General features: G+C 42.7%; 2 protein-coding genes across 2 annotated transcripts in view; one reads left to right on the top strand and one right to left on the bottom strand.

The window, feature by feature from the left end:
• Window positions 1-4757: 4757 nt before the first annotated feature.
• Window positions 4758-12878, top strand: PGRMC1 (progesterone receptor membrane component 1). The gene is made up of 3 exons (XM_020903687.2): window positions 4758-5187; window positions 8707-8862; window positions 11577-12878. Exons 1-3 carry the CDS (start codon window positions 4863-4865, stop codon window positions 11678-11680), a joined length of 585 nt encoding a protein of 194 aa, XP_020759346.1. The 5' UTR covers window positions 4758-4862; the 3' UTR covers window positions 11681-12878.
• Window positions 12879-15083: 2205 nt separating this feature from the next.
• LOC110143905 (A-kinase anchor protein 17B) overlaps window positions 15084-27363 on the bottom strand; it is a 30556-nt gene continuing 18276 nt past the window's right edge. Inside the window, exons 2-5 of the mRNA XM_020903686.2 lie at window positions 24668-25456; window positions 23106-23236; window positions 21093-21324; window positions 15084-19539 (exon numbers count right to left, since the gene is read on the bottom strand). Of these exons, the coding sequence (XP_020759345.2) occupies window positions 17899-19539; window positions 21093-21324; window positions 23106-23236; window positions 24668-25423 (2760 nt within the window). The 5' untranslated portion in view covers window positions 25424-25456 and the 3' untranslated portion in view covers window positions 15084-17898. The remainder of the gene's footprint in view (window positions 19540-21092; window positions 21325-23105; window positions 23237-24667; window positions 25457-27363) is intronic.

The following is a 27363-nucleotide window of genomic DNA, read 5'->3' as shown; positions in this document are numbered from 1 at the left end:
CTACAGTTCATGGGGTAGCAAAGAGTCGGACGCGACTGAGCAACTTTCACCTTCGCCACATCCGTATATGACTACTGGAAAAACCATAGGTTTGACTACACGGACTTTGTAGGCAAAGTAAAATCTTTGCTTTTTAATACAGTGTCTAGGTTTGTCATAGCTTTTCTTCCAAAGAGTAAGCATCTTTCAATTTCATGGCTGCAGTCACTGTAGACCACTAGAAAGTCTATGTCCACTTATAATATACCTTAACTCATTGACTATTTATTGATCACCTACTACATGACAGACATGAAATATGCTGTTGAACAAGATGAATCTTTCATCTTAGCCATTTCACTCTGGCCAGCATTGTGTCTGGGTGAGTATCTTGCTACACACTTGCCAACACCAAGTATTACCATTCTCAAAAAGCTTCAAGCAGCCAAAGGCATAAAGAACGCTCTGATAATTTGAGTGATGAAAAATGATATGTTGTCACTGCATTCCTGTGTATGTATTTGATTACTAGTGAGGTTGAATTCCTTCCCACACATTTTCTAGCTAATCAGCCAATTGTCCTATTCTTCTTTAAATGTTCTTTAAAACCTTTGAAAATAATTTAGAGGCGACAAGAAGCTTGGAAACATTAAAAGACTTAACATATATCTTGGGAAATAAGTAGGCCTCAGGTCAAATACATAGGCTTTAGACATTGATTTGAAGCCAAACATTATACATACTGCAACTCTCATGGGCTGGAGAGGACTGTTTAGTCAAGAGCACCTGGCTTCTTTCCAGAGAACTTTGAGAATTGCCACTCTGAACGAGACCTTTCCACTGAGAGCTGCAACAGAAACTAGAATGGTAGGAGGCTTGCTTTCAATCTCAACATCCTAGTGTTTGCCCAACAGCCCATTTTATTGAACATCAACTCTGCTTTGAAAGCATTTACATTTTCAATCTGGATCACTTCTTGAGGTTTTCAATGGCATTTTCTAAATTCTGTAAGAAGCAAGACTACCTTTAATCCATTATCCCTCCAAGGGTACACCCTGCTATAGAGGTATAGCAGGAAGGGCACTGGACTGTGACAAGTGAAAATTATAACCCCATCTGTGTGTGTGTGTGTGTGTGTGTGTGTGTGTGTGTGTGAGTCACTCAGTCATGTCTGACTCTTTGCAACCCCATGGACTGTAGCCCACCAGGCTCCTCTGTCCATGGGAAATTTCCCAGGCAGAATATTGGAGTGGGTTGCCATTCTCTTCTCCAAGGGATCTTCCCAACCCAGAGATCAAACCCCACATCTCCTGCATTGGCAAGCAGATTCTTTACCAGCTGAGCCACCAGAGAAGCCCATAAACCCCCCTAGCCCTCCATAAAAACATTTCCCCCACTTTTTACTGAGATATAATTGATATATAACCTCATGTAAGTTCTGGTGTACAACATATTGACCTCATACATTCATATTGTTACAGATTACCATTGTCATGTTAGCTAACACCTCTGGCACCTCACATAATTTTCATTTCTTCTAGTGGTGAGAAAAATTAAGATCCAGGCTCTTAGCAAATTTAATGCTTATAATATGATTTTGTTGTCTACAATCACTGTACTGCATTAGATCTCTAGGACTTATTTGCAAATGTGTATCCTTGAACATCTCTCCTACTGCCCTACTCCCAGCCCCTGGTAACCATCTTTCCATAATCTGTTTTTTAAGTTCAGTTTTGTTTTCTTTTATAGATTCCACATATCAGCAATATCACACAGTATTTGTCTTTCTCTGTCTGATATTTTCCCCACTTTTAATAATGGCTACCTTTGAGGAGAAAGAACCAGAGGTGAGGGGAGGGGACTGAAGTTACCTTTTGTATCTTGCTATAGTTTGAATTTTGTAACCTTAAACAAATGTGCCCTTTAAAAATTTCAAACACGGTTTATCTGGGTGGGAGCTAGTGGCTTGTTGGTATTTTTTACTTTGTACCTCTCAGAAAAAAGCCTGAAGAATTATTTATTATTAAAATATCCCTAGTTTTGTAAAACAAAATCTGTGTATGTGTGTGTATGTGTGTGTCTCATATCTCTGCAGGAATACAGACCAAACTGCTAATGTGTGGGCTAAATTTCAAGATTGTTTGGGAAGCTGAGAGAGGGAGAAATGAGTTTCATTTGTTACTTATATATTGTTAAAGTGTGTTGTAGTGAACATGTATTACATTCTACATTTTTTTCAGACAAGAAATAATAAACCATTTTTCCCCCTGAGGCTAAAAGGGACATGTGTTCATTCTGGAAAATATAGAATAGTATAAAGAAGAAACAATCACAACAGTTAACATTTTAGCATGCTTCCTTTCAGGCTTCCTTTTATACATTTTTTTACATAGTCGAGTTAACGTTGTATATAGTTTTGTATCCTGTTTTTCTCTCTTAAGAATAAAACACAAGCATTTTCCTGTGTCATGATAGTATCTGTATGGCTGCATCACACACAATTTTATGGTTTCATCACAATCCGAGTGGATTAATCAGCTATTTCTTAAAGCTGAACATTAAGGTTGTTTCCAGTTTTTCCACATTACAAATGATTCTTTGATGAGCGTTTTAGTAACGAAATCTTCATTTGCATTTCTAAATGTTTCCTAGGGCTAGATCCCTACTGGTGGATTTAATGAACCAAAGAGTAGATTTCCAGAAGTAGGATATCAATGGATAGCAAATATTTTTACAGATAACCAAAGGTTATACCAATTTCTACTCTCCCCAGCAGTGTACAAAAGTCTCTGACCAATATTGTATATAACCCCCGCCCCCCCCCTTTTTTTTCTTTTATCCTTTCTGTAGGAAAGTAGTAGGTGAGAGCGTTATCTTCATTTGTCATTGCTGTTGAGACTGAACATTTTTCATATGATTATTCACCACTGGTATTCCTTCTTCTGTGAACTCTTTATTTTGATTTTTGCCTATTCACTAACTAGTCTCTTAAGGTTTTCTTGTCAATCAAAACGAGCTCTTAAAAGATATGAATCTTTGTCTGTCGTATTAGTTGCAAATGTAAATATTTTTCACAACTTTTTTTTAACCGTCTTGGCCATACACAGATTTTTTTTGTTTTTTTAAAAAGACAATCTGATTCTAACTACAGCCCAGTGCCCCCAGTTTGAGCCTGCTTTCCCTGATTAAATTGAAGAGATTTGACAAAAGATCTGGAAAGGCCATTTCAGCTAATGCTAAATTTAGATCTGTGAATAAAAGTGTGTGGGCCCGACTTAAACATTGTTCGGTTCATATGCACTTTTGCATGATTTATGGAGAAGGAAATGACAACCCACTCCAGGATTCTTGCCTGGAAAATTCCATGGACAGAAGAGCCTGGTGGGCTATAGTCCACAGGGTCACAAAGAGTTGGACAAGACTGAGCGGCTGAGCACACACACAAATGATTTAAGAAGATGGGGTGGGGGGGGGGCAGGGATGGAAGCAATTTGTGCCAGAAATTTTTAGAATTCTGAGGTAAGAAGCCAATTCTCTCCAATCTCCTGCGTGTTGGGAGGGGGAGTAAATTTTGTGCCAGAGAATAGAACTCTTGATGGAAAAGTACTGCTCTGGGTTGCAGATGTGTACATGGCTTGGCTTTAATTATTTTTTCCCCTTCTCTCTACCCTTTCTTCCGCTCCCCTCCCCCTGCCACCATAAAGAGGGCAGCCACATTAGGACTCTGAAGGGTACAGACAGTGCTTCCTCCATGAGGCTGCTCCTATGCAGCCGGTTAGCACATCAAAGGCCGGATGAAATACCGGGGAAACAAGGGCTCAAATCTAGGATCCTTCCAAACTCCCACCTTCATCTGGGCTCTGGCACAGGGTAATTGTGACTGCCAAGGATAGCTCGACCAACTTCAAATAGAAGAATGCTGCCAAACAAAGAAACTTTGGTCATTATTCTGAGCCAAAAAACTAAAACAAACAAACAATAACAACAACCAAAAAAAGTGCAACAGAGTATTGCCCGCTGATGCCCTGGGATTGAGCAAATCAGTGATTGCAAAAAGGATTTAGTGTTCCAAAAACGAACCCAAAGCAAATCAAATGATCCGATCCGTTTCACCAGACTTTGAGAGAGTTATCAGATGAGGCCCGGGCACTGATCTGACCTATCCCGAGGTGTGTGCCCCACAGCATCTGGTGGGAGGAGGATTGGAGAAAGGCCGCCAAGGGGAGCGAGGTGAAAATGGTTAGTCTGGGTCTCTAGGGTGGGAAAGGAGTTTAAGGAGTGAGTTTCCTGTCTCCTAAGAGAGCCTCGTGATCCCGAGGGTTGGCCAGGGAAAGATGAGTCTTCTGAATGGAAGGCTGGGAGAAGCTTAAAGCAGGAGAAATGGAGTTAGTGTTTGCTTCGCATCAGGTCGCTGAGGGGACCTTACACAGAGCCCGGCAAAGCCAAGCGGGTAGGTGTGCGATGAACAACTGGGGGTAAGGAGGAGGGCTGCGTGATGCGTCGCAGTTAGCTAGAGGATGGCGTGGGGACGGCGTGAGGCTGCGGCCAGGCCTCAGGTATTGCTGAGGGGTGTGTTCCACAATCTCGGCGGCGGAGGAGGTAGGATTCGGCTGGGGGAGGGGAGCCACCACCAAACGGAGGCAAGGTGGGGGGCCTGAGCTGGGCGGGGCCTGACTGAGCCGAGCCAGGAGCCTCCGCGGCCGCGGGGAGGCGGGGCTAAGAGGCCCCGCCTGTCCGCCTCCGTCTCCGCCCCGCCTGGCTCCGCCTGCTCCGCTGGCTAGTCTTGGTCAGCCGGGCCCCGCGCTCCAGTAGCTCGCGGAGAGGGAGGAGAAAGCGAGTTCCGGATCCCTGCCTGTCCCGGCCCAACCTTTGCTCCAGCGATCATGGCTGCCGAGGATGTGGCGGCGACCGGCGCAGACCCGAGCGAGCTCGAGAGCGGCGGGCTGCTGCACGAGATTTTCACGTCGCCGCTCAACCTGCTGCTCCTCGGCCTCTGCATCTTTCTGCTCTACAAGATCGTGCGCGGGGACCAGCCGGCGGCCAGCGACAGCGACGACGACGAGCCGCCCCCGCTGCCCCGCCTTAAGCGGCGCGACTTCACCCCTGCCGAGCTGCGGCGCTTCGATGGCGTGCAGGACCCGCGTATACTCATGGCCATCAATGGCAAGGTGTTCGACGTAACCAAAGGCCGCAAGTTCTACGGGCCTGGTACGGCGGCTGGCCGGGGGGCCGCAAAGACAAAAGAAGGGGCCCCGGCACGGGGCTGGGTCCCGGAGAGGCGAGGAGGGAGCGGGGCGCCCGGGGAGGGGCTGGAATGGTGTCCAGCTTGGGAGGGCGGGGCAGGGAGGCTCCCCGGGCTGGTAGGGGGCCAGAGGCGCCCTAGAAAGGCTGCGAGCCGGTGGGATCGCAGATTCCCGGTCCGCACCGCCAGCCCCAGCGTGGGGCGGAGGAAGAAGACTGAAATGCTTAAGCCGGGGGTGGATGGTGGGGTGAGATCGCCAGTCTGGAAGGCGGAGGGCGGGGGGTGGCACCGCAGAGTGCAGTGTTGGGGGAGTTTCGAAGGTATGGGGTTCGAGGGTTCCTGGAAGGAGGGGATGATGTCGGGCTGGGGAAAGGAAATGAGAGTGTCTCGAGGGAAACACGATGGGAGGGAGGGCGAAAGAAGGTCGGGAGGTCCAGCCTTGGAGGGGCCGGGAAGGCCGATGACGCCAGGAGTAGCCATGAGGAATGGGGAGGTGTGGGAGAAGGAAAAGGGAAACGGGATTAGCAGCAGGTTGGAGCACTGTGCGTGGCAGTGAGTGATGTGTGTGCTCTCTGTGTGATGCGTATGTGGCATGTCAGGCTTGTGTGTGTGCGTGCACACGCGTGCGCTAGCAATGTGGCATGTGTCGGGTATGTGAGTGGCATGTGTTTGGTATGTGTGTTGCAGACGGGGAAAGCTGGGAGGTGAACAGGGGAAGCTCCATAGGGGGAAGGGGGCTGGATGTAGAAGGCTGAATGTAGCGGTCGATAGGAATGTGGCAAGACCAGAAGGTAATACAGTATTACACTCCATAGCAGGAGAGAAGGAACTAGAAGCCAAAAAAAAATGGAGGGAGGGAGAAGTGGGAGGATCCTGAGAAACAAAAGGGGTAGGGCTAGGAAGGCTGCTGGGTGTGGGGATTTCGTGGAAAAGCCAACCAGAGGGGAAATGAGGGCTGCTTGACTGAGGAGCTGTTGGAGAGGGACAGGCTTGGTAGGGCCTTAGAAATGAGGCTTTTCCAGGCTTGGTTGCAGATCAGAATCACCTGATGCACTTGAGGTACAATACAGATTCCCGGCCTAATCTCCCCCAAGAGTGGGGGAAAGGGGCGATCCAGAAATCTGCATTTTAACACGCCCACCCCCAGGCAAATTCGGGATGTCTCCAGGTTCGGAAAGTTCTGCTTTGCAGCATGTTTGGATCAGAGGAGGAAGGGGTTTTAGCTTCGCCAGTTTGGATGCGTCTAAAATCAGGGGGTTCAGGGAGAAGAGGAAGAGTGTAGAAGGCAGCAGTCTGCCTTCATCCCCACTCCTGGTTGGTTTTACTCTCCCCCTCAAACTCATCAACATCAGATGTATTAAAGCACTCTCCCACGCCACAGTTTTTCTTTGGGGAGGATTTAGAAGACCTACTTCCTATAAACATGTAACTATCAAAATAATTTGAAAACCATACCTATAGTATTTGTCACTTACAGTGGCACCCCTAAAGGCTTTATCAGTAAACATAATCATGTAAATATCTGTTATGACCAAGCCGCCCCATAAAGCAGTTGAAACATGCCTGGAGCTTCGTCATATGATTGTAGTTTGCAAAGTCATTGAGAGGAATGTAGGCCTGTGTACAGAGCTCGAAACTGGGAGTCAGGCAGCCTGGGTTCTCTGCCTTGTTGGATCACTGACCACCTGTGTGACCTGGGGCAAAGCACTGTTCTCTCTAGGCCTTAGTTGTTCCTCTTTAAAGTGATAAGGATGGCCCGTTGTGAGATCTCAGTCTCTACCTGCATGAGTCCATGAATGTGTAATATCACGTGGAAATTTGTGTTATACTTCGTGTTATAAAGGATTCCTGAAAATGATTCATTATTTTTAATGATGTTGTATGCACGGCACCTTTGTGGGTGCTGGGAATATAGTAGTGAACAAAACAGGCCTGCATCTCTGCTCATGGAGCTTACATTCTAGTGACTATACATTCTGGTGGGTAGTGTATATATTCTCCAAAGATTTTTAATGCTCCCCTCAGAGTGTTTTCAGTATTCCATAACCATAAGTTCTAAAATGGTCAGATCCAAACCCGTCTACTTGGCCTGTTTACCTTCTCTAGTGGAAATGGTAGTATGTAATGGTGATGAAAAACAACCATTTTTCTTTGGAATCTTATGTGCCTTTAAAAGTTGATCATAAATTTCATCTAATTTGTAAAAATAAAAGTGTCCTACTGGATTGAGGTTTCGGGTGGCCAGGCCATATTGAAATGTGATCTGTTCTCATACTTGGTGTGGTAGTTACCTGCAAACTTCTTCATATCTGACTTGCTACTTGGTCTACCTTTGGGGAAACAACACATTGTTTAAAGTATACTGGATTCTTTTATTTACTGGTGCAATATTTAAGTTGAAAAATCCACTTGAAGTACATACAGAATGATTCACTGCTCTCTTAGATAACAATTTAGTATCATTATGTATAATAGCAGTCAGATATTTTATAGAATTTTCAGAGTCTTCAAACCCACCCAGAACAGCTGACACACCTGATTCCATGCCATCACTGCCTTACTGACAGTGAAAATTATGTAATCTTTGGATAGATTTCTAAACCATTGATACTCATAAAATGATTTCTCCTGCAGAGGCCACACATTAATGTTCAACACAGTCTAGTCTCACAACCAAAGATCTCTGTGAGACACTTTTGGCTCATTAAATTGTGTCAGCATAGGTGCCTCACAACTAAAGATCTCTGTGAGACACTCTTGGCTCATTAAATTGTATCAGCATACATGTGTAAAATATTTCTATTTACACTCTAGTGTTTCTTATCTTCCCAGGTGGCGCTAGTGGTAAAGAACCCACCTGCCAATGCAGGAGACATAAGAGATGTGGGTTCAATCCCTGGGTCAGGAAGATTCCCTGGAGGAGGGCATGGCAACCCACTCCAGTATTCTTGCCTGGAGAATTCCATGGACAGAGGAGCCTGGCAAGGCTGCAGTCCATAGGGTCACACAGAGTTGGACACGACTGAGTGACTTAGCACGCACACACGTTTCTTATCTTCAGAAACCATAACTTTCACTGGTGCAACCCTAGTCCCTAGAACAGAGCCAGGTTCCAGGTTCAATGTCCAGAAGTTGAATTCTGACCCATAAACTATATCTTGGATCATTCCCTACTAACACCCTCCCCCCGGGAGATAATCATTTATGGCTTTTTTATTAGCTATTTGCAATCACAAGAAATGAATGCTACAGTATAGCATTTTGATTTAGTTTTAGGTATTTAAAAGTTTAATGACAACAGGTCTTTCAGTATTCACTGGTAATGATCAAAGGATCCACGTCAATCACTTATGGTTTCCAAATGGAATTCGATATTCAAAAATGGGCTCTTCATGCTCATTGGTAAGGAAGCCATTTTCTGTGTTTGAGCCACAGAGAAATTGACTAATAGACAATTGGTCTTTGGTTTGGTTTTGTTTTTAAAGAGGGGCCGTATGGAGTCTTTGCTGGAAGAGATGCATCCAGAGGCCTTGCCACCTTTTGCCTGGATAAGGAAGCGCTGAAGGATGAGTACGATGACCTTTCTGACCTCACTCCTGCCCAGCAGGAGACCCTGAGTGACTGGGACTCTCAGTTCACTTGTAAGTGTTGTTGTTGTTGTTGTTTTGCCAGAGTCAGATTTCTACCAATAATGGGATTCACAGCAGTACAATAGTTACTACTAAGGAGCCTGCGACTGTGGAGCATTTTGATAGGCTCCTGAATCTTGGACAGATCAAGTTTGTGGCTTGAAGTCATTGTAGCAGTGCTGAGTCACTTGCCATGACTGCATCCCAATATCTAGCTAGTTCTCTGTGGAAACCTGGGTTTCTGTTTTTGAAATTCCTGAGGTTTGCATAGATTTTCCCACTAGGAGTTGGTGTGCAGGGGAAAGGAGAGTGGCCATCTTGGCTACAGAAGGATTTTCATAAGCCCTTACTTGTAGAACTTGCTGTTTAAAAGCAGCCCACATTGCTGTTAAAGAATGAGAGACTTATATTGTACAAAACAGCTTCTCTTTGAATCTAATTGAGCCTAACTATAGGCCTCATCTACAAATGATGCTTATCATCTGCCCAGCAACAATGGTGTCTACATTTTTTAAAAAGAAAGCAGAAAGGAGACACTTGTTTTCTGGCTTATGCTATGGACCAAGGGCTTTGGAGGGAAGTAAGGCTGGAGGTCAAATTCAAATCTAAGAATTGGGAAATTGGCTTTTGTACAACCTAAGTGTTTAATGATCACTTTAGCAATATTTCACTGCTAAGAATTTGAAGAATAATCTTTCCAAGCTTTGAAACAGTATGTAAAGACAGTGACCATTTCCTTGAGGGTCATTTTTCATTGTAAATGTTGTTTTCTATTTACTGTTCTGTTTTTTTTTTTTGCTAAATTCAACCGTTTTCTTTGAGAGTAATGCTCACCTCAGAGAGAGTTCTGGATTAATAATTAGCCAGGTATAACTCTACCTTTAGAGTTTGGATCCCAAGCTGACTAAGCATAACTTTCAAGAGGCAAGTCCTTGTACTCTGAAAACATAATTCAGCTATCTAACGGTCCCTCATTTTTTGTGTCTTCAGGATACCTTTGTAACAATAGATTGTTCTATATGAAACCAATGAGTTGTAATTCATAATTTACAAAGCTCTATTTTATAGGGCTTAACTTCATCAATGGGGGTAAAAAACAGTGGTTCCCCCAACCCCTTAAACTAAGGCTAGTCCCAAATACTGTTGTGACACTTGAGCTACACTTAAAACTGGCATGGTTTCCCCTTAAGGCAGGTTTCTCAGGTGCCACCCAGCTTTTATTTGTCTTGCACAGTCGCCACCATCCTAGGGACCTTTATAATATGTTCAAATAGGCAAGTTCTAATTGTTCCTGACGATTATTTCACAGCAAAGTAGCTCCAGTTACCTGGTTAAACAGGTTGGTTACTCCTTTAATTCCTACCCATATTCAGAAAGAGGAGTTTTCTTGACCTCTGACACTGAGATAATTAACCCTACACTGACTTGGCCCAGTAATACAGCCAATATGGTGGTCATCTGCCGACTCAGTCCCTCCTTGAGTCTCTTACATTCTGGTTGCCCTGTTAAACCTGTGTTATCCAAAATCTCCAATGTTCTCCTATTTCCTTTACCACTGCCTTTAACCACGTCTATCCTTTTTCCCCGAGTTGAGGGAAATTTCTGTCTCCTGCTCTCCCCTTTATCCTCTGAGACTATTATCATTCCTTCCTCTCACTGTCAGACAAGCATCTAATAATCATGGCTGCCCCTAACCACTGTTCCATCCCTCCTTGCTCTCTACAATATGGTTTCTACCCCCACCATTCCAGTGAACCTTCTGTCTCAAATGTTTACAGAGACCTGCATGTTGCCAACACTAATTGCAATTCTCCAGTCCCTGTTGTCAGTCTCCAGTCACATGCTCTGGTCACAAAGTCCCCATTTCGGTCCATGGAGTCTCCAGTGTTCACTTCCTTAACTCCTGTTTACAGGAGTTAAACCTTTAATGGGTCTCATATCCTTCCGTTTTCACCCCCATAGACACCGCCTTCCTCCTGGCTCTCGTTTCTCCCCATAGGGATCTGTCCGCTGGCCTCCTAGTCACCCTATCCCTGGACTCTCCTGACTAATCTGCCCTGCCCTCTATACACAGTGAAACCGTTGTTACCACAGCACTATATTACCTTGTCATTCCTTTGTTGTACACTTTTGGTGCCCTTTGCCATCTATGGGATAAGTTCAGACTCTTGAGGCTGCCTTTCCACATCTTTCGTAAGGTTTCCCCACCCTGTTTGGCTGGCACTGCTCCCAGTCTCCTCCTGCCAACTCGGTCCCTTTATTGCTCCCCAGATACGTTTGGTCTCACCCGCACGCCTTTGTGTGTGGCGTTGGCACTTTGTGGAAACCCCTCCTTCCCCAAGTCCTTCTACACATCTTCCAAAGCATATCTTTCTCCCATGAAGTGTCCTGCAACCCTTCCAACTAACTCATACCAAGCCCTTGCTCTGCTGAACATTCCCCCACACAAACAACCCACTTTGACATTACCTTGCACACACACTGTTGGGCATCACTCCCCATTCTATACTTCTGTCTGCTGAACATAACTAACTCCCTGGGACTTGGCTGGGACTATGGTATAAACTGCCTTCAAGAAGCCTAACATGTTTTTGTGTTGGCCTTTTGGCTAAGATCAAGTGTGTGTGTTGCTTATAGGCCTCTCGTAAGTGCTTTCAAAGGAAATATGGTAGTGGTTTTCTCCAAAGCATGAGAATGACCAGTTTTGGCATCTTCTTTCCTTCTAGTCAAGTACCATCACGTGGGCAAACTGCTGAAGGACGGGGAGGAGCCCACCGTGTACTCAGACGAGGAGGAGCCAAAAGATGAGAGCACTCGGAAGAATGATTAAGGCCTTCAGCGGAAGCATATCTATTTTTGTATTTTGCAGAATCATTTGTAACATTCCAGTCTGTCTTTAAAACATGGTGATTTCAATATTTAGAAAAGTTTTGAACTTGCTGTACATTTTTTTAATTAACATCACTAGTGACACTGATAAAGCTAACTCTGTCTTAGAATGCATGATATGTTTGTGTGTCACAAATCCAGAAAGTGAACCGCAGTGCTGTAAGACAAATGTTATTACTGTTTCTCTTCTATCTGTAGTCAGTGCAGGCTGAATTGGAACTTGTGTTTCCTGAGAGACAGGTAAGACATGGGTATTCCCCCCAAACAGGTTTAAACGTTAAATGTGTGAAGTCCTTCAGGCGTCAAGGAACACAGAATGGACTTTGAGTCATGATATTCTCTAAAGATAGAAAATCCTTTATTTCTCAGTTGACCTAACTGCATGATTTCTGTTTTCTCTACCTCTAAAGCAAATATGCAGTGTTCCAAAGGCTTTGGTATTGATTAAAGAGAGCAGTCCAGTACAAAATGAAATCGCAAAGCTGGACTCAATCACAGGTAACCTACTTTCTCTGTTTGGGGAAAGCATCATTGTCCTGTGCTCTTTGGAACACTCAGATGCCCTCACTTAACAATAATCTCCAATGAGGCTGAAAATAGGATCTCAACATTCCAAAGCAAGCTTTGATGAAAATCAGCTGGCTTGCCTAAAAAATGAAAATACATGAATAAGATTGTAGGACTATTTTCCCCATCCCTGTGTTCTTGGTTATTTCACATGATTGGACATGCGAGGGGGCTGTGTAGGACAGGAGCAGATTGCTCTCTAAGAGCCTTCACACACACCCCTGAAGAGTGAGGAAATCGTACACATTACTGGCCAAGTGGTTTTTCAAGTGTATTCATAACCTAACAGTTATTCCTCTGTTGTTACAAAACTATAGCCACTGCAAGAGTTGTAGTCAAGTGTCTTGGTCTTTGATATTGGTCTTGGTTAACAATAAACTTAGCTTAAATAGACTGTACAGTTGTATGAAATCGTAAAAGTATTGTATGAACAACGAGTGAGGTTTCAAACTCCTGTAATTGTAGTTGAATAGTCATTGTATTTTCTTGTGAACCATGTTTAATGGTTGTACCTCAAACCAGAAAACAAAATGAAGTGCTTTGGTCAGTTAATAAAATGGTTTTACCCAGTATAGTTTGGTGGATTGCCTTATTTCTTTTAAACCTTAATCTGAGGAAGCAGATTCAAGAGTTTCAGTTCTGAGTGACATTTTTTGTCTTCCAAAAGAGACAGGAAAGGGGTACAACTTCATAGAGGCTGCACACCAAAAACCAAGTACCAGCTTATCCTGTTAAAATAATGAATCAAATTTACTTTTTTAAGTCAGAATTTAATAGCAAGTTTACTTGAATTCTATAGCAAGTTTACTAAGGAGTAACTCTGGTGTTCATTGGAGGGACTGATGCTGAAGCTCAAACTCCAATACTTTGGCCACCTCGTGCGAAGAGTGGACTCGTTGGAAAAGACCATGATGCTGGGAGGGATTAGGGGCAGGAGGAGAAGGGGATGACAGAGGATGAGATGGTTGGATGGCATCACCGACTAGATGGGCATGAGTTTGAGTGAACTCTGGGAGTTTGTGATGGACAGGGAGGCCTGGCGTGCAGAGTTAGACATGACTGAGCGACTGAACTAACTCACTCACTCTAGTGAAGACTTACTGAGTGCCAAGGCAGGTTTTGTTTTTACTTTAAGTATCATCAGATTAGGAAAGTGTTCAGGAACCTTATGGTAGCAAAGTTGATTCACTTCATGCCAAAAGAAGATATGAGACCTACATATGCAGTCGGTTGTATAAACAGACAACCTATTACTCTGAAGATTAGTGTTTTTGCCATTTTCATGTGAAAATTCACAGACTCTTCTTACAAGGGAGGTACTCCCTGAACCAGAGAGGGCTCAAAGCTTTCCAGTTTTTATGTTCTCAAACCATATTGACTGTTTTTGTTGTTTTAAAATGTGTCCTTTTCCTGCATTAGTTTTCATCCAACAAATATTTGAGCTGCCTATTTTGTGCCAAGCAACCTGTTAGGCCGTATGCTTTGGGGGAAGGGGAGGGAGAGAGAAACTGGGCCACCTTTGCAGCTTGAGATTAGGCTACTCCTTTTACTCAAACAGGTTTGTCTGATGCCAAGAGGAAAACACCCAGAGCCTGGTTAAAAGCTTCAACCCCAGATAGCCGGCTTCCCCCCATTCAGAACTAAACATTGTATTGATTACAGGTAAAGGGATATTACTATCAGGCAGGACTTTCCTATAGAAACTTAAATCCAGCTCACAGTTGTAAGCCGTATTATGTAAAAGGCACCGTTTGAGAAGATGGGGGAGTGGTGGTTATAGCCACGGCACCAGCCATGCCAACCAGGGAGGGGGCCAGGTGAACAGCTGTTTCCTCCTCCCCTGCTTTCTTCCAGCCCCTGCCTAGACACCATGTTCTCAGTCCCAACATCTGAGGGTCAGAAGCAGCATTTGCTATGTGCTTGCAGCATCTCTGTGGCTTCTCTACACAATATCATGTTCACCTTACCTCAGAGGGCCACACTTCATGCAAACCCTCAATCCAGAATGAGCAAAAACAGCCTTTGCTGTCTCAGAAAGAGCTCTTTGAACAAAAAGAAGCTCTTAAGTGCCCAGTTGCCCTCTAAGGTACAGTCCGCCTTTGTTACAGATATTTAGAAGAAATTTGCTGAACATTTCGTGTGAAAATACAGTTAACTCTTTCAGGATCAAAGACTGATCACTGAAGCCCCTCACATCTATGACTGGACTCCCCATCCCACACCCACACGTTTTTGGAAATGGGGTAACTTCTACACTTTCACCAAGGCCTGAAGTGTGTGTGTGTGTGCGCATGCTCAGTTGTGTCCAACTCTGCAACCCCATGGACTAGAGCCCACCAGGCTCCTCTGTCCATGGAATTTTCCTGGCAAGAATACTGGAGTGGGTTGCCATTTCTTCCTCCAGGGGATCTTCCCAACCCAGGGATCGAACCCACGTCTCCTGCATTGGCAAATGGATTCTTACCACTGCACCACCTGGGAAGCCCTAAGGGCTGAGGTGAAATTCTGTGGAATCTGTTTTGCTACCTATAAAGAACTGATAAAACCTTTGCTGAAGGGAGACTAGTCTTAAGTCAAAATATCATGATTTTCATTTATCCAAAATGAAAATACAACTGCATTTTTATGAGCTCTGACAGTCAATTGCCATTAACTGGCATTATAAAGGGAGAAGTTGCCTCAAAACAGTAGTGAAACCAGACATATTTTCAAAGAAAATATTACTGCAGGTGTGTGATATTCTATCCAGCACATGTGGTCAATGAACAAAGACTCTATACTATGACAACTTTATTTTTAATATATCTGAAAATCAAACATGTATTATTTCTCTACCAATGCAAATGACAAAAAGGAGCAGCAATGTTAGTGCAAAGCAGCATACTACAGGTAGAAATCTCACCCCCACCCCCACAAAGTGGAATTATCAACATTTAAAAGTGAACATTTTGAACAGTCTTTCAACAAATGAAAATACATTTATTTGGTTCTTAAGTTCAAAATTACCAGGTTACAATGGCTTTCTACCTGAGGAATTCAAACAAATGTAACAAAAACACATTAACAGACTTTTAGCTAATTCTTAAAGCACTATTAGTAACGCATACAAGGAAAAACATGAAAACACCTATTTAAAAAGACACAGATTAAAGTTCCGGCCCTTCATTGGACATAGGAAAAAGATATGAGAAAACTGTTGCACCACTTAAATAACAGCACAACAAAGAATAACAGTGTTAATTAACAGAAAGTGAGTATCACGTTTTCAGTTCTAAATCATTCCATCCATTTGAAATGTTCAGGAGAAATTGTTCTCATCCTTGTTTAAGGCCTACACACACCAAAAAAAGAGATTTACTCAAATCTAGAATGCATTACCACAAGACATAAAAACCCAAAGTTGTATAGAAAGTAAACACAAAACCAGTATTTTTACTTTCTCCTAGGTCCCAGGATGGTATTTAGACCAAAATATTACATAGAAGTGACTTAGCACCAATTCTATTATACAAAAATTTTCTTTAATTGCACATGCTGTATTTTGCAATGTATTTTTTTATGTCTGGTTACTGAGCAGCAAATTGTTTTCATGCCTAAAATCTCTGCAAAGAAAAATTATCAAATGACAGAAGAGATTGAGTTGTTTTTTCTTTCTTTTTTCCAAAACAAGCATAGCTGCTTTCCATTACAAACCCATAATGTTCTTTGTTTCAAGGGCATGAAACATGAAAAAAATAGGGAGGTTGGGTCTCACTGGAAAAGAATAATACGTGCTTGCTTCAGGTTGTCTGACAAAATACAAGCTGTTATAATTTAAAGGCTACTCCAGACAATAGTACTCTGAACATTAATAGTCATTGCTAGTCCTTAGAGGAGAAAAGGCACTCGCCCTGGAAGTGATTTTTCAGATTGGACAAGCCAAGCCTAGTTGATGGCTTGTGTGACTCTGATGGCAGAGTCACTGGCTTGCAAGTAGAATTGAATACAAGAGAACCAACAAATAAATGAATGATTTGAAGATTTTCTAGGCGTTTCAGATATCAGGTTGCTCAAGAGTCTAATTACAAGCACACATCGTGCCTTATCATTCTGGGCAGCCACACTGACTGGTGTCCTACTTTGGCTTGACCAGCTGGTCCTTTTCTATGGACTATCAAGTTAGGACTGTTTGAAATGAATCATGTAATATGAAAATGTTGCCTTCCACTACTATGTGGATTAAAACACATTTTCCTGCTGCAGGCAGTCTAATCTCATTGAGGTCTTCAATTGCCATGTCAGCTATAGTTTTGTTGGAAGAAAAAAAGTCATCTATTGCCCCCACCCCCCTGAGTTCCTAAATCCAATATAAGGCAGAATGAGTCAGCCGAGCTTTTGATAGAACATGCACTGCATTAAGATGTATGTCTTTACGAATCTATAAAATATCTCAATTTAAAAACATATTCAAAGAGTCCAAAACCAGTAGGTAAAAAGATAAATTGCTTAAGAGTTTACAAATTCTGCACACATACAATTTTCCCCCTGTTAGAAAAGTATGGGCTTTACCCTTGACTCTTCCTAACTCCATGGCATTATTGAGGATTGAGGAGGCACTTGTTACTGTTTTATAAAAGTCAGTTTGGGGATATTCAGTGACTTTTTACAAACTGATGTCACCCAACCCTGAGTGAAAGGATTACATAACCTGAAATGGAATACTCTCACGTCCTCTCTTCCCAAGTGCCATTTTTGGTGCCCCAGGATCATTCAATATTTCCTTTTGCAAATCCCAAGTTGTATCACTTCAATCCTGTTGCTTTTCTATGATGGAATGACATGGGTTTCTTCCAAAAAAAACAACTCTGCTAATGGTCCACTCTCTGTGTCAGCCTCAAAAGACAATCTGAGCCCCTTTTAGATTCTTCTTCCAAGGCTTTGTTTCTAAAAGGACAACTCTTTGAGTTCTATGAACATATTAATAAGATTAATTTCCTTCTGGTGGATGCTCAGGGAACCCTCTAATGTCATTAATAAGTCCAGTGTATGTTCTAGGTGTCATCTCTCTTCTTTCATCTATAGGTATTTCTAGATAAAAGTCAGGAAAGTTTGTTGCTGCACATGGTGTTCCAACCAAATCAAAGAACAAGTAGAAAGATCCTTATGCATTCACTGCCATCCCTTTGAAGATAAATGATGTTAAATGATAATGTTACGACAGCTGAAGAGCCATAGAGGGCTATCTTAACTCCTTTCAATGTTAATTTGCTCCTTTGGTGGCACCAAATTAAAGCTGCAATCGAACTGTAGAAATGTCTGTCCTTGGATAAGAAAGTTTTGCAAGCACATTGTTTTACCAAGTTTTCAAATTGGGATTTTGGTGTTTCCAGTTTGCCAACACATCTGCCACACACACACACACACACACACACACACTTTGATCTATGCTTTATACTTTGGCAAGAGAAGCAAGGTTTTGCATTTGACCTTGCTCAAGCTCCTAAGTGTTTGCTCTCTTGCTCTGTAGTTGCTAACTACATAGCTACATTTGGTTTTAAATTTTCTTCTTGCAGATTTTTACCATGAATGAGGGTTTCCTGATCTAAGAAACCTTCAAAACATTTGAAAATAAAAAGAACTGGTGAAGTTGTTTCTTAAATATCTTCTGTAGTCAATGCGCTCCAGACTGTTATGTCTAATGTAGTTACTACCAGAATTCAGCATGAAATCTCCAGAATACTCACGTCTTTTCATCTTTCCTGCATCCCAGTTATATTCTGACCTCCGTGGTATCTCTCTTCTTTTGGGAAAACCCCACAAATAGGAAGCATTTGCACTTTTTGATGATGTTACTGGCACTTGAAAGAGCCTATAGTTGACTCTGTGGTCAAATGCACTGTCACTAAACTGTCTCCTCTTCCCTATGACAGTGTCTAACTGATCACTGGCACTGGATTTGTGGTGGTGGCTTTCATCAAATAAGTACTGGGGGGCCAGTATTTCCTTCTCTTTGCTGTTGCTGTTCTCATTTCTAATGGAATTGTTTTTACCCTCAAGCCACGAACATCTCAGTTCATAAGTGGACCTCCTGCCTGGTTTCCTAAGCTTGTATTCAGAGTATTTTTCCTCCCCATCATGTTTCCCCTCTGCATACAAGGCCTGCTGACTTGACATAATTTCTGGATCACAAGTGATGATTTCATCAGCATCGAGACATCCCTTTTCTGGGCAGCTATCATACGTGGCCACAGACTTCTTTTTCTTCTCTTCGTTTACACTAACATTATCACTGAAACATTCAGAATCACTGCTAATTTCCTCTAAGAAATCTCTCAACTTCAAATCAAAGTCTGCTGACCTCTTAGATGAGGAAACTTGGCTTTGATTTGTGGATATGGGATCCTGGACTTGGTAAGCATGAGTCTTTTCCAAAAGATGGCTCTTTTCATCAGCTGGGGACAGGCAATCACCAGCTTTACTGGCTGTGTCCTTAAAATGATGTTTAAACTTCTTTGTACATTCTTCAGCATAATCCATTTTTCTTTTCTTTTGTGATATATGCTCAGGATCCCAAGAAAGATTTGTCCAGAAATTATTTTCTTGCACTTGTTCTCTCCTATCTAGATGTTGCATTTGGCTCAAACTAGTTGAGTGATGCTTATGTTTTCTCAAATTGATTTGAAAGCTATTTCCTTTCACAAAGACAGTTCTCTTCCACTGACATGTGCTTGTTATGTGACTTGGTTCTAGGCAGATGCGGGCATATTTTGGAGCTTGATAATGGTTTAAAAGATAGTCAATAAATTCATCTGTTTCATATATCTTCTGTTTCCTGCTATGGTCTCTCTCAACGAATCTGGAAGAATAGGAGGTATGAGAACAAAGCTGGTCTTCTTTCTCAAGATATTGACCTTGAGTCATTATAATTTGCAAGGAATTCTGGTCACAGCTCGAACTGTTATTATATTTGTCAGTTAATGATTTTCCAGCTCTCTCTTTTCTTGCTGAATATCTTATTTTTTTTCCCCCAAGGTGGTGGGAAGATTTACGTAAGTGAGCTCTAGCCCTTTTCTTCATTTTTCGTTTACGCTTGTAATCTGACTTGGAAACGTGGTATCTTAGCATTTCCTCCTGATCTTGAAGATACTGAGTGTTTGGTTCTTCTTTCTTCAGAGTTCCTGACACAGTCTCCGGAGCATGATGAGCTTTGGAGCCTGCAACATTCGCCTTCCGTGGGTAAAATTCTCCAGACTCCTTCAAAGATAAAGGTTAAAAATATCACATGAAAAGCTCAACAGGTTAAAAATCTCAAAGAAAACTGGGCTATAAAGCACTGTTCTGAAGACATTTTTAACTACACCTAGGGTAGATCCAAATTAGGAATGATAGCACACTGAAGAAACGGGAGGTACAAAATTAAATGTTTCCATTTAATAGGAGCTGCTTTGACTAGGTCTGTGCCTATCCTTGTGTTAGAAGGCACCCCGGTTTACATACCTTTAAAAGCACATAATCCTTTTTTCCTTTGTTCACAAATTGATAGGTCTACTTACTGTTCCAGGTATTGTGCTCGAGGGTGGGAACAGGAAGAGGAATAAGAAATGTTCTATAGTGCTCCCTGGGGCTACAGTCCTAGAACAAGAAAAGACTGGTGGGTGAAATATGTGTCTTAAAGGGTCAGTTGGTTTTTTAAAAGCCAAACTGCCTTTTGGGGTTTTATTCTGGCCTCTTCCTGTGGATTACAAGTGAGCATGTCTCTGACCTGCCCACCTCGGTTGGAAACAAGATAGCAAGTAGGAAATATGGCTGTGACAATGGTGCTCTCTGCTGTCCATGACTGCAGGGCAGGTGAAAGGTGTGGCCTAAGGCCCCTACCCTGCTGAGAGAGCTTGTACTGAGCTCCCACTGACACTCAGCACAAATCAGGGCTCAGAACTTACCCAGGACTTGGGATTCAAATTTGGTACCACACACATTGAAAGAGAGGAATTCTTCAAAACAAGTCACTTTGGGCAGTCATTAAGGCAAACTAAAAAAGATCCAGCTCGCCTTATTGTCAAAATAAATGTGAGGTTTTTCTGATCCTGATTTCATGCAGTTTGATGGGCCATACCAATTAGAAAAAAAAAAACAGGTGAGATGGCAAATATACCTAAAATGAATGCCATTCACTCTTGGTGTTTAAGAACGCTGAATGTGGCTTTTCAAATGAACGCTTTGGTCTTTACTCTGGGGCATCTGCTGAGTCTGGTTATCTTTAGGAGGTCAGTAAGTGGGAGAACAAAAACTTCCCCAACTGAAACTCTCCAAACAACTGGCCTGTGATGTGAGATATTCCTTAGCAAACAGTTGAAGACTAGACTAACATGTCTGTTCAAGGCCCTCCTTTCCCATCCAGTCCTGTCACTGATGAGTGGCCAGCGAAAGGTAATGAAGGATTACAAACTCCACATCCCTCCTCCTGGCGTCTTCTGTTACCTCCATTAGGAGCTTAAAAGAGTAGGTGCACAACCTACACTGCTCTAAGTTAGATCATCTCAAAGTTGAGAAACAAAGTGTGTGTATGCGCGTGCACGCCAGATAGTGGAGGTGAGACCCAACCCCTTTAGAGAATCTGAGTATCCCTTTGGTCAATGCAAAATTGTGGTTGTTAAAGACCAGGCTATTGAAAACAAACCTCAACAAATACAGTAAGTCTTCCACAGCCACTGGTTAAACAATAGGCTGCTGTTTCAAAGTAAAGGCCATGATGACTCAGAGAGGTCACTAGCTACCCAAACCAAAGAACAATGGGGCAAGAGCCTTACTACAATTTTCCTCAGGAGTGCCCGCATCAGGTAGAGGGCCTCCAGCTGCCTCTGGGTCACTGGGATCTTCCTCTTCTCCAGGTCCTTGGAAGAGTTGGACCCTGATCGAGCCTCCACTTTGGCGCTGTCCTTCTGTCTCCTTTGCCGGTGCCTGTCCCTTTCCTTCTGGGTGCGTCTCTTGACTCTGGTCTTTCTCCTCTTTTCCTGGACCTTCCTCTCCTCTTTTCTTTTTCTGGATAATGATTAAGAGAGTGAACCCTTCAGAAGGTGTTTATTGGGCAAATGGGTTATTCTCCTCCCCACTACCTCCTCCCTGGCAGGAGTTCCCCAAAATCTCCAGCTACAACACCCCAGGGCTCGACATTAGACCACTGATGACAAAAGACACTGTGACTGTCAGTCAAGGGGAGAGATGCGTAACTAAGTTGGTCAGTTAGAAACATGTACAGGAGACCTCATGCAGAGAGAGTGTATTTAAAAAATAAACGAAGAAGACTACTGAATTCAAAGGAGGGGCCTCAACAACCCCCCGGCCCCCCGCCCTCCAACTTTCTCAAACCAAAAGTAGGGACTATGGGATCTAGCTTTCGCAGAGATGATTCCATTTCTCTTGAGATCAAAACCTTCCCTGAGCTGGTCACACAGACACAAATGAAAGTAAGTCAAGGCATTCAGAAAATCTTAAAGGTGAGAACTGGTCTTTGGTGCACACTCCGTAACACAGTGAAGTGTTAGTCACTCAGTCATGTCTGACTTCTGTGACCCCATGGACTGTAGTCTGCTAGGCTCCTCTGTCCATGGCATTCTCTAGGCAAGAATACTGGAGTGGGTAGCCATTCCTTTCTCCAGGGGATCTTCCCAACCCAGGGATTGAACCTGGGTCTCCTACATTGCAGGCAGATTCTTTACCATCTGAGCCACCCAGTACATTATCATAAAAACAGGCTGGTTTAGAAGAATCTGGGCTTATTTTTCTGCTGTTTTCTGAATATTTAAGATGTTTTGGTTAGGCTCTCATAGAAGCATGGAAACCTGGGGGGTGGGGGAAGGGCAGGGGAGGACAATTGCCTGAGAGATGACCAAGCCCCAAACTGGAGGATGAGCTCAACTGCATGATCGATCTGGAAATTTGGGAGGAAATCATTACCTTTACTGGGATCAGCTTCTGACCAAGTTTCACAGCCATGACCTTAAGTAACTCCTAGCACTCCGCCAACCAAAAAACGTTGAGAGGCACATGGAAAACTACTCTTAAACTCCTAAATTTGCATAAAAGGCTGGAAGAATAAACCTGCAAGGGGAGGAGCCAGGAAGAAGGTAAAACTGGTTTGGGGAGCCCTGTAGTTCTGGTCCAGTTGTCCCTTCTTGGCAAACCCTTGACAATTCAATGGCCCTTTCTAGTCTCAAGCTCCTAAACTGGGAAACAATGGTAAGCTCAAAGAAGTAAATACAGAGGCTCCTTAAATTCACAGAAAGAACTTGAGCCAACAAGAAAAATGGTCTCAACAGATCCTTCTGGGTTAGTTTGATTATGGATCATCTTATGAAAGAAAATCTTTTCCAAAACAGAAAAGAATTTTCCCCCAAAATTTCAATGGATAGGCAAAGTAAAATTTGGTAAATTTAGGTAAACTGGTGAAACTTGTAAGTTGGCAGGCTAGAATTTTCATGCTCAAAGTACCTGGCCTTTTTTTTTTTAATGATTATTAACTCCTAGACAACCTAATCTGGTTGGTCCTACTATTCCTCATTACTTGTTCCTCCTGAAAAGCATACTTTTAAAGTATCTTGTTTTTCACAGATTTCTCCTTTTGGTTTTGTAACAGTCTAATGGAAAGACAGCAATTTTCTAATGGGCACCAATTCCTGCTCCCCCCATCATGCTATCTATTAAGTGAACCCATTCACCTGAAGAGATAAATCCATAAATCAAAAGTTTAAAAATAGACAAAAAACAACAACAACAACAACAACAACAACAACAACGCTCTTCGTTGAACTTGGTCTCCTCACCTTTCAGCCTCTTCCTCTTCTCTTTTCTTTGCTTTTTTCCTCTCTTCCTCCAACTCTTGTAATTTCAGTTTTTCCTGCTTTCTCTTCTTTATAGCTCCTTCGCTGAAGTGTTTTGTTGTATCAAACATAACCTGCTCTCAAACAATTCAAAGTATCATTAGAAAAGTTTGCCCGCTGGCTGGATATGCCCCAGACCAGAGAGCTAAAACTAATCTGTAGCTGGCAATGCCAAACCAAATGAATTAAAAATGCCTTTGATGCATCCCAGTACCTAGACAGTTACACTGACTCTCAGTCATCTCTCAAACTGTCCTTGTGGGGTTTCTAGAACTTTCTTTGGCAGAACCTTTGAGGAACTCACCTGACAGCCATATGCAGCATCATTGTGCCCTTATGGACACAAGTTCTAAGGTATGTGAGTATATTGCTTCTGGTTTGTTATACTGATTAACTGAGATATTAATAATGTTTTTTAAATCAGCAGAGACAAAACCAGTCCAGAAATGGGATGGGGGGAGCAAAGATGTAGGAAAATTAACCAAAAGAGATACAAGATCTGACTATAGAGATTATTAAACAACTTTGCAAATCTCAAAAGAAAGTAAAAGTCAAATTGAGGCACTACAAATAAATTTGCCTAAAAAATATAAGGATGCAGAAGTAGCTATTTAAATATGCATGAGAGACAACCACCAAATTCACCATCACAGTTACGTTTGAGGGGAGTGAGCAGCCTTGACTGAGGATGGTACACAAAAGGGAACATGTTCTCATTCCACTGGTAATGCTTTATTTTTTAAGCTGCAGTGGTATGTGGGTGGTCGTTATAGCATTTGCTAGATCTTTTGTCAGACTGAATAGCTCATAATTTTCAAACATATATTTTAACCCAAGTAGCCTCACACACAACATACACACACACACACCCCTGAAGCTACTGAGGCTGAAAGTTCAAATTCACACTAAAGACTGATTTAGAGAAAAAGGGTTTAGCTGCATTAAGGTTTCAAGAACAAGATGACCAGGCATTCAGTCATGAAGCTGTCTTCATGCTAGATAGACAGGATGACTTTGAAAGGAAAGGAGCCAGGTTTGTTAGGCTTATGTTTTAGAATTTACCTGACAGTCGTCATTAAAGTATAGTAAACTGTGACCCCAATAGCAAAAAGGGAATAAACTGCCTTTCTTGTTTCAAGCTGCATGTTGCCCTTTCCCAGCAACTTGTCAAACAGAAGAAGCATATGAGATGGTTCCATAAGGACCATGAAGAATCCTTTAATGTCCCCCAAGGAGCTGGGCAGAGCCCCGAACTATAACAACCATCACTTCAAGCCACAGCTGGCAGCATGGCTGACAGTAGGAGAATGCCCCAATCATGATGATACTTGGTCCCCAGAAAACACCCATTTATTAATGACAACATAAATCTTTACATAAGCTCTTGATCAGAGCCTCCAGGGTGGTCTAAGGAAATCTGTTCCAGAGGCTTCCTTCTAGCTTTTACTCAAGGCCACTTGAACCATGGGAAAAAAATTTTTTTATAATACCTGGCTGCTCCTTACCTTGATGTTACATGCCAGAGCTTTCCCATCATCTCCTTTAAGCATCAGCTTCATCCCGCGGAGGGACTCCATGGCCTTTAAGAAGTCAGTTGACTCTTGGTACTGTATAAATGCCTCGAACGTCTGCAAGCCAAAGCTGAACCCCCCAAAGCTCCCACTGGTTATGACCTCTCGGTAGGGGTCGAGCATCGGGATATCTACATTCTTGATCTTCCCAAAGCTTTCAAAGACCACCCGAAGGATCTCTTCACATGGCTTCTCTCCACTGGAACCTTTGGGAGCAAACCACTTGCAGGGCAGGCCTTCGAAGTATATGGAATTTGAGCTCTTATCATGCTCCTGCTCTTCAGACCCATCACCCATCGGGGTGGCCCCATTTTCCTTGGGGAAGTGCTCCCACTCTCCCTGGGTGTCTGTCACCATGACTTTTAAGTCTGTTTCCAAGCCATTTAGCTTGATGATCTTCCCGTGCAACTTGGCCTTCAGGATTTGAACCAAGCTTCGCGTTTCCGCCTCCCCCTCAAATCGGATGAAGCCCCTGGTGCTTTTGGCGAGCCGCACAGTGGTGAACTGGTTAGGACAAATCAGGCTCTTCAGTTGGTCCAGAACTTCCCAGTTAGAGACAGGTCTCGAGGGTTCCGGGCTCTCAGGGAGCAACACATTGATCATCAGCTTTGCTATGGGCTTGAGGTACAGGTGCTGAGCTGCGCACAGTTCTGTGGCCTCTGAGTTATCATACACCACCGTGACCGTCATGGTATCCACAGGAAACGAGACGGTGAAAAGGAACTGTTAAGGTACCAAGGGAGGGAAACACAGGTTCAGCTTTTGAATGGTGCTAGCATTTGTCGGATTTAGGTCAAACTGATAGGGAAATATACACTACCAGGAGAATTAAGGTGTGAGCTAACATTTGTTTAATGTGTTTTAGAGGTTTCAGAGAGTTTCTATAGACTGTGTCTCAGTTCCCTTAACTGTAAAATAGAAACAATAAGATTTTAGGAAGGAGTAAATGGGCGGAGTCCTTAGAAGAGTGCCCCGCACACAACAAGTTCTCAAATCACTATAAGCTGTGGCTATTGTTTATTCTACTTTATCTCATTTGGTTCCTGAAGCAACCTGTGAGTAAGTATTTTCAAGCCTGTTTTGTAGATAGAGACATTCAGTGGATTCAGGAAAATTAAATGGCTTGCCCATACAGGAGGCCTTACAAATAGCTGAGAAAAGAAGAGAAGGAAAAGGCAAAGGAGAATGGGAAAGATGTGCAGAGTTCCAACTAAATCCAGAGTTCCAGAAAATAGTAAGCAGAGATAAGAAAGGCTTCTTAAGTGAATGCAAAGAAATATAGGAAAACAATAGAATGGGAAAGACTAGAGATCTCTTCAAGAAAATTAGAGATACTAAGGGAACATTTCATACAAGAGAGGCAAGATAAAGGACAGAAAGAGCAAGGATGTAACAGAAGCAGAAGAGATTAAGAAGAGGTGGCAAGAATACACAGAAGAACTGTACAAAAAAGTTCCTAATGACCCAGATAACCACAACGGTGTGGTCACTCACCTAGAGCCAGACATCCTGGAGTGTGAAGTCAAGAGGGTCTTAGGAAGCATTACTATGAACAAAGCTAGGGGAGGTGATGGAATTCCAACTGAGTTATTTAATATCCTAAAAGATAATACTATTAAAGTGCTGCACTCAATATGCCATCAAATTTGGAAAACTCAGCAGTGACCACAGGATTGGAAAAGGTCAGTTTTCATTCCAATCCCAAAGAAAGGCAATGCCAAAGAATGTCCAAACTATTATACAGTTGTGCTCACTTCACATGCTAGCAAGATTAATGCTCAAAAATCCTTCAAGCTAGGCTTCAACAGTATGTGAACTGAGAACTTCCAGATATACAAGCTGGATTTAGAAAAGGCAGAGGAACCAGAGATCAAATTGCCAACATCTGTTGGATCACAGAAAAAGCAAGGGAATTCCAAAAAAAACAAACAAACTACTGGCTTCATTGACTACACTAAAGCCTTTGACTATGTGGATCACAACAAACCACGGAAAATTGTTAGAGATGGGAATACCAGACCACCATACCTGTCTCCTGAGAAGACTGTATGCAGGACAGAAGCAACATTTACAACTGGACATGGATCAATGGAGTGGTTCAAAATTGGAAAAGTGTCACCCTGTTTATTTAACTTATATGCAGAGCACATCATGGGAAATGCCAGGCTGGATGACTCACAAGCTGGAATCAAGATTGCTAGGAGAAATATCAACAATCTCAGATATGCAGATGATATCACTCTAATGGCAGAAAGCAAAGAGGAACTAAAGAGCCTCTTGATGAGGGTGAAAGAGGAGAGTGAAAAAGCTGGCTTAAAACTCAACATTCAAAAAACTAAGATCATGGCATCTGGTTCCATCACTTCATGGCAAATAGATGGGGAAAAAGTGGAAACAGTGGCAGATTTTATTTTCTTGGGCTCCAAAATCACTGCAGGACAGTGACTGCAGCCATGAAATTAAAAGACGCTTGCTCCTTGGAAGAAAAGCTATGACAAACCTAGACAGCATATTAAAAAGCAGAGACATCACTTTGCCAACAAAGGTCCATCTAGTCAAAGCTATGATTTTTCCAGTAGTCACATATGGATGTGAGAGTTGGACCATAAAGAAGGCTGAGCGCCAAAGAA

The sequence above is a fragment of the Odocoileus virginianus genome, unplaced genomic scaffold (assembly GCF_023699985.2).
Source record: "Odocoileus virginianus isolate 20LAN1187 ecotype Illinois unplaced genomic scaffold, Ovbor_1.2 Unplaced_Scaffold_20, whole genome shotgun sequence".
Classification (NCBI taxonomy): domain Eukaryota; kingdom Metazoa; phylum Chordata; class Mammalia; order Artiodactyla; family Cervidae; genus Odocoileus; species Odocoileus virginianus.
The sequence above is the reverse complement of the archived record's forward strand: the minus strand, read 5'-3'. Positions and strand labels throughout refer to the sequence as shown.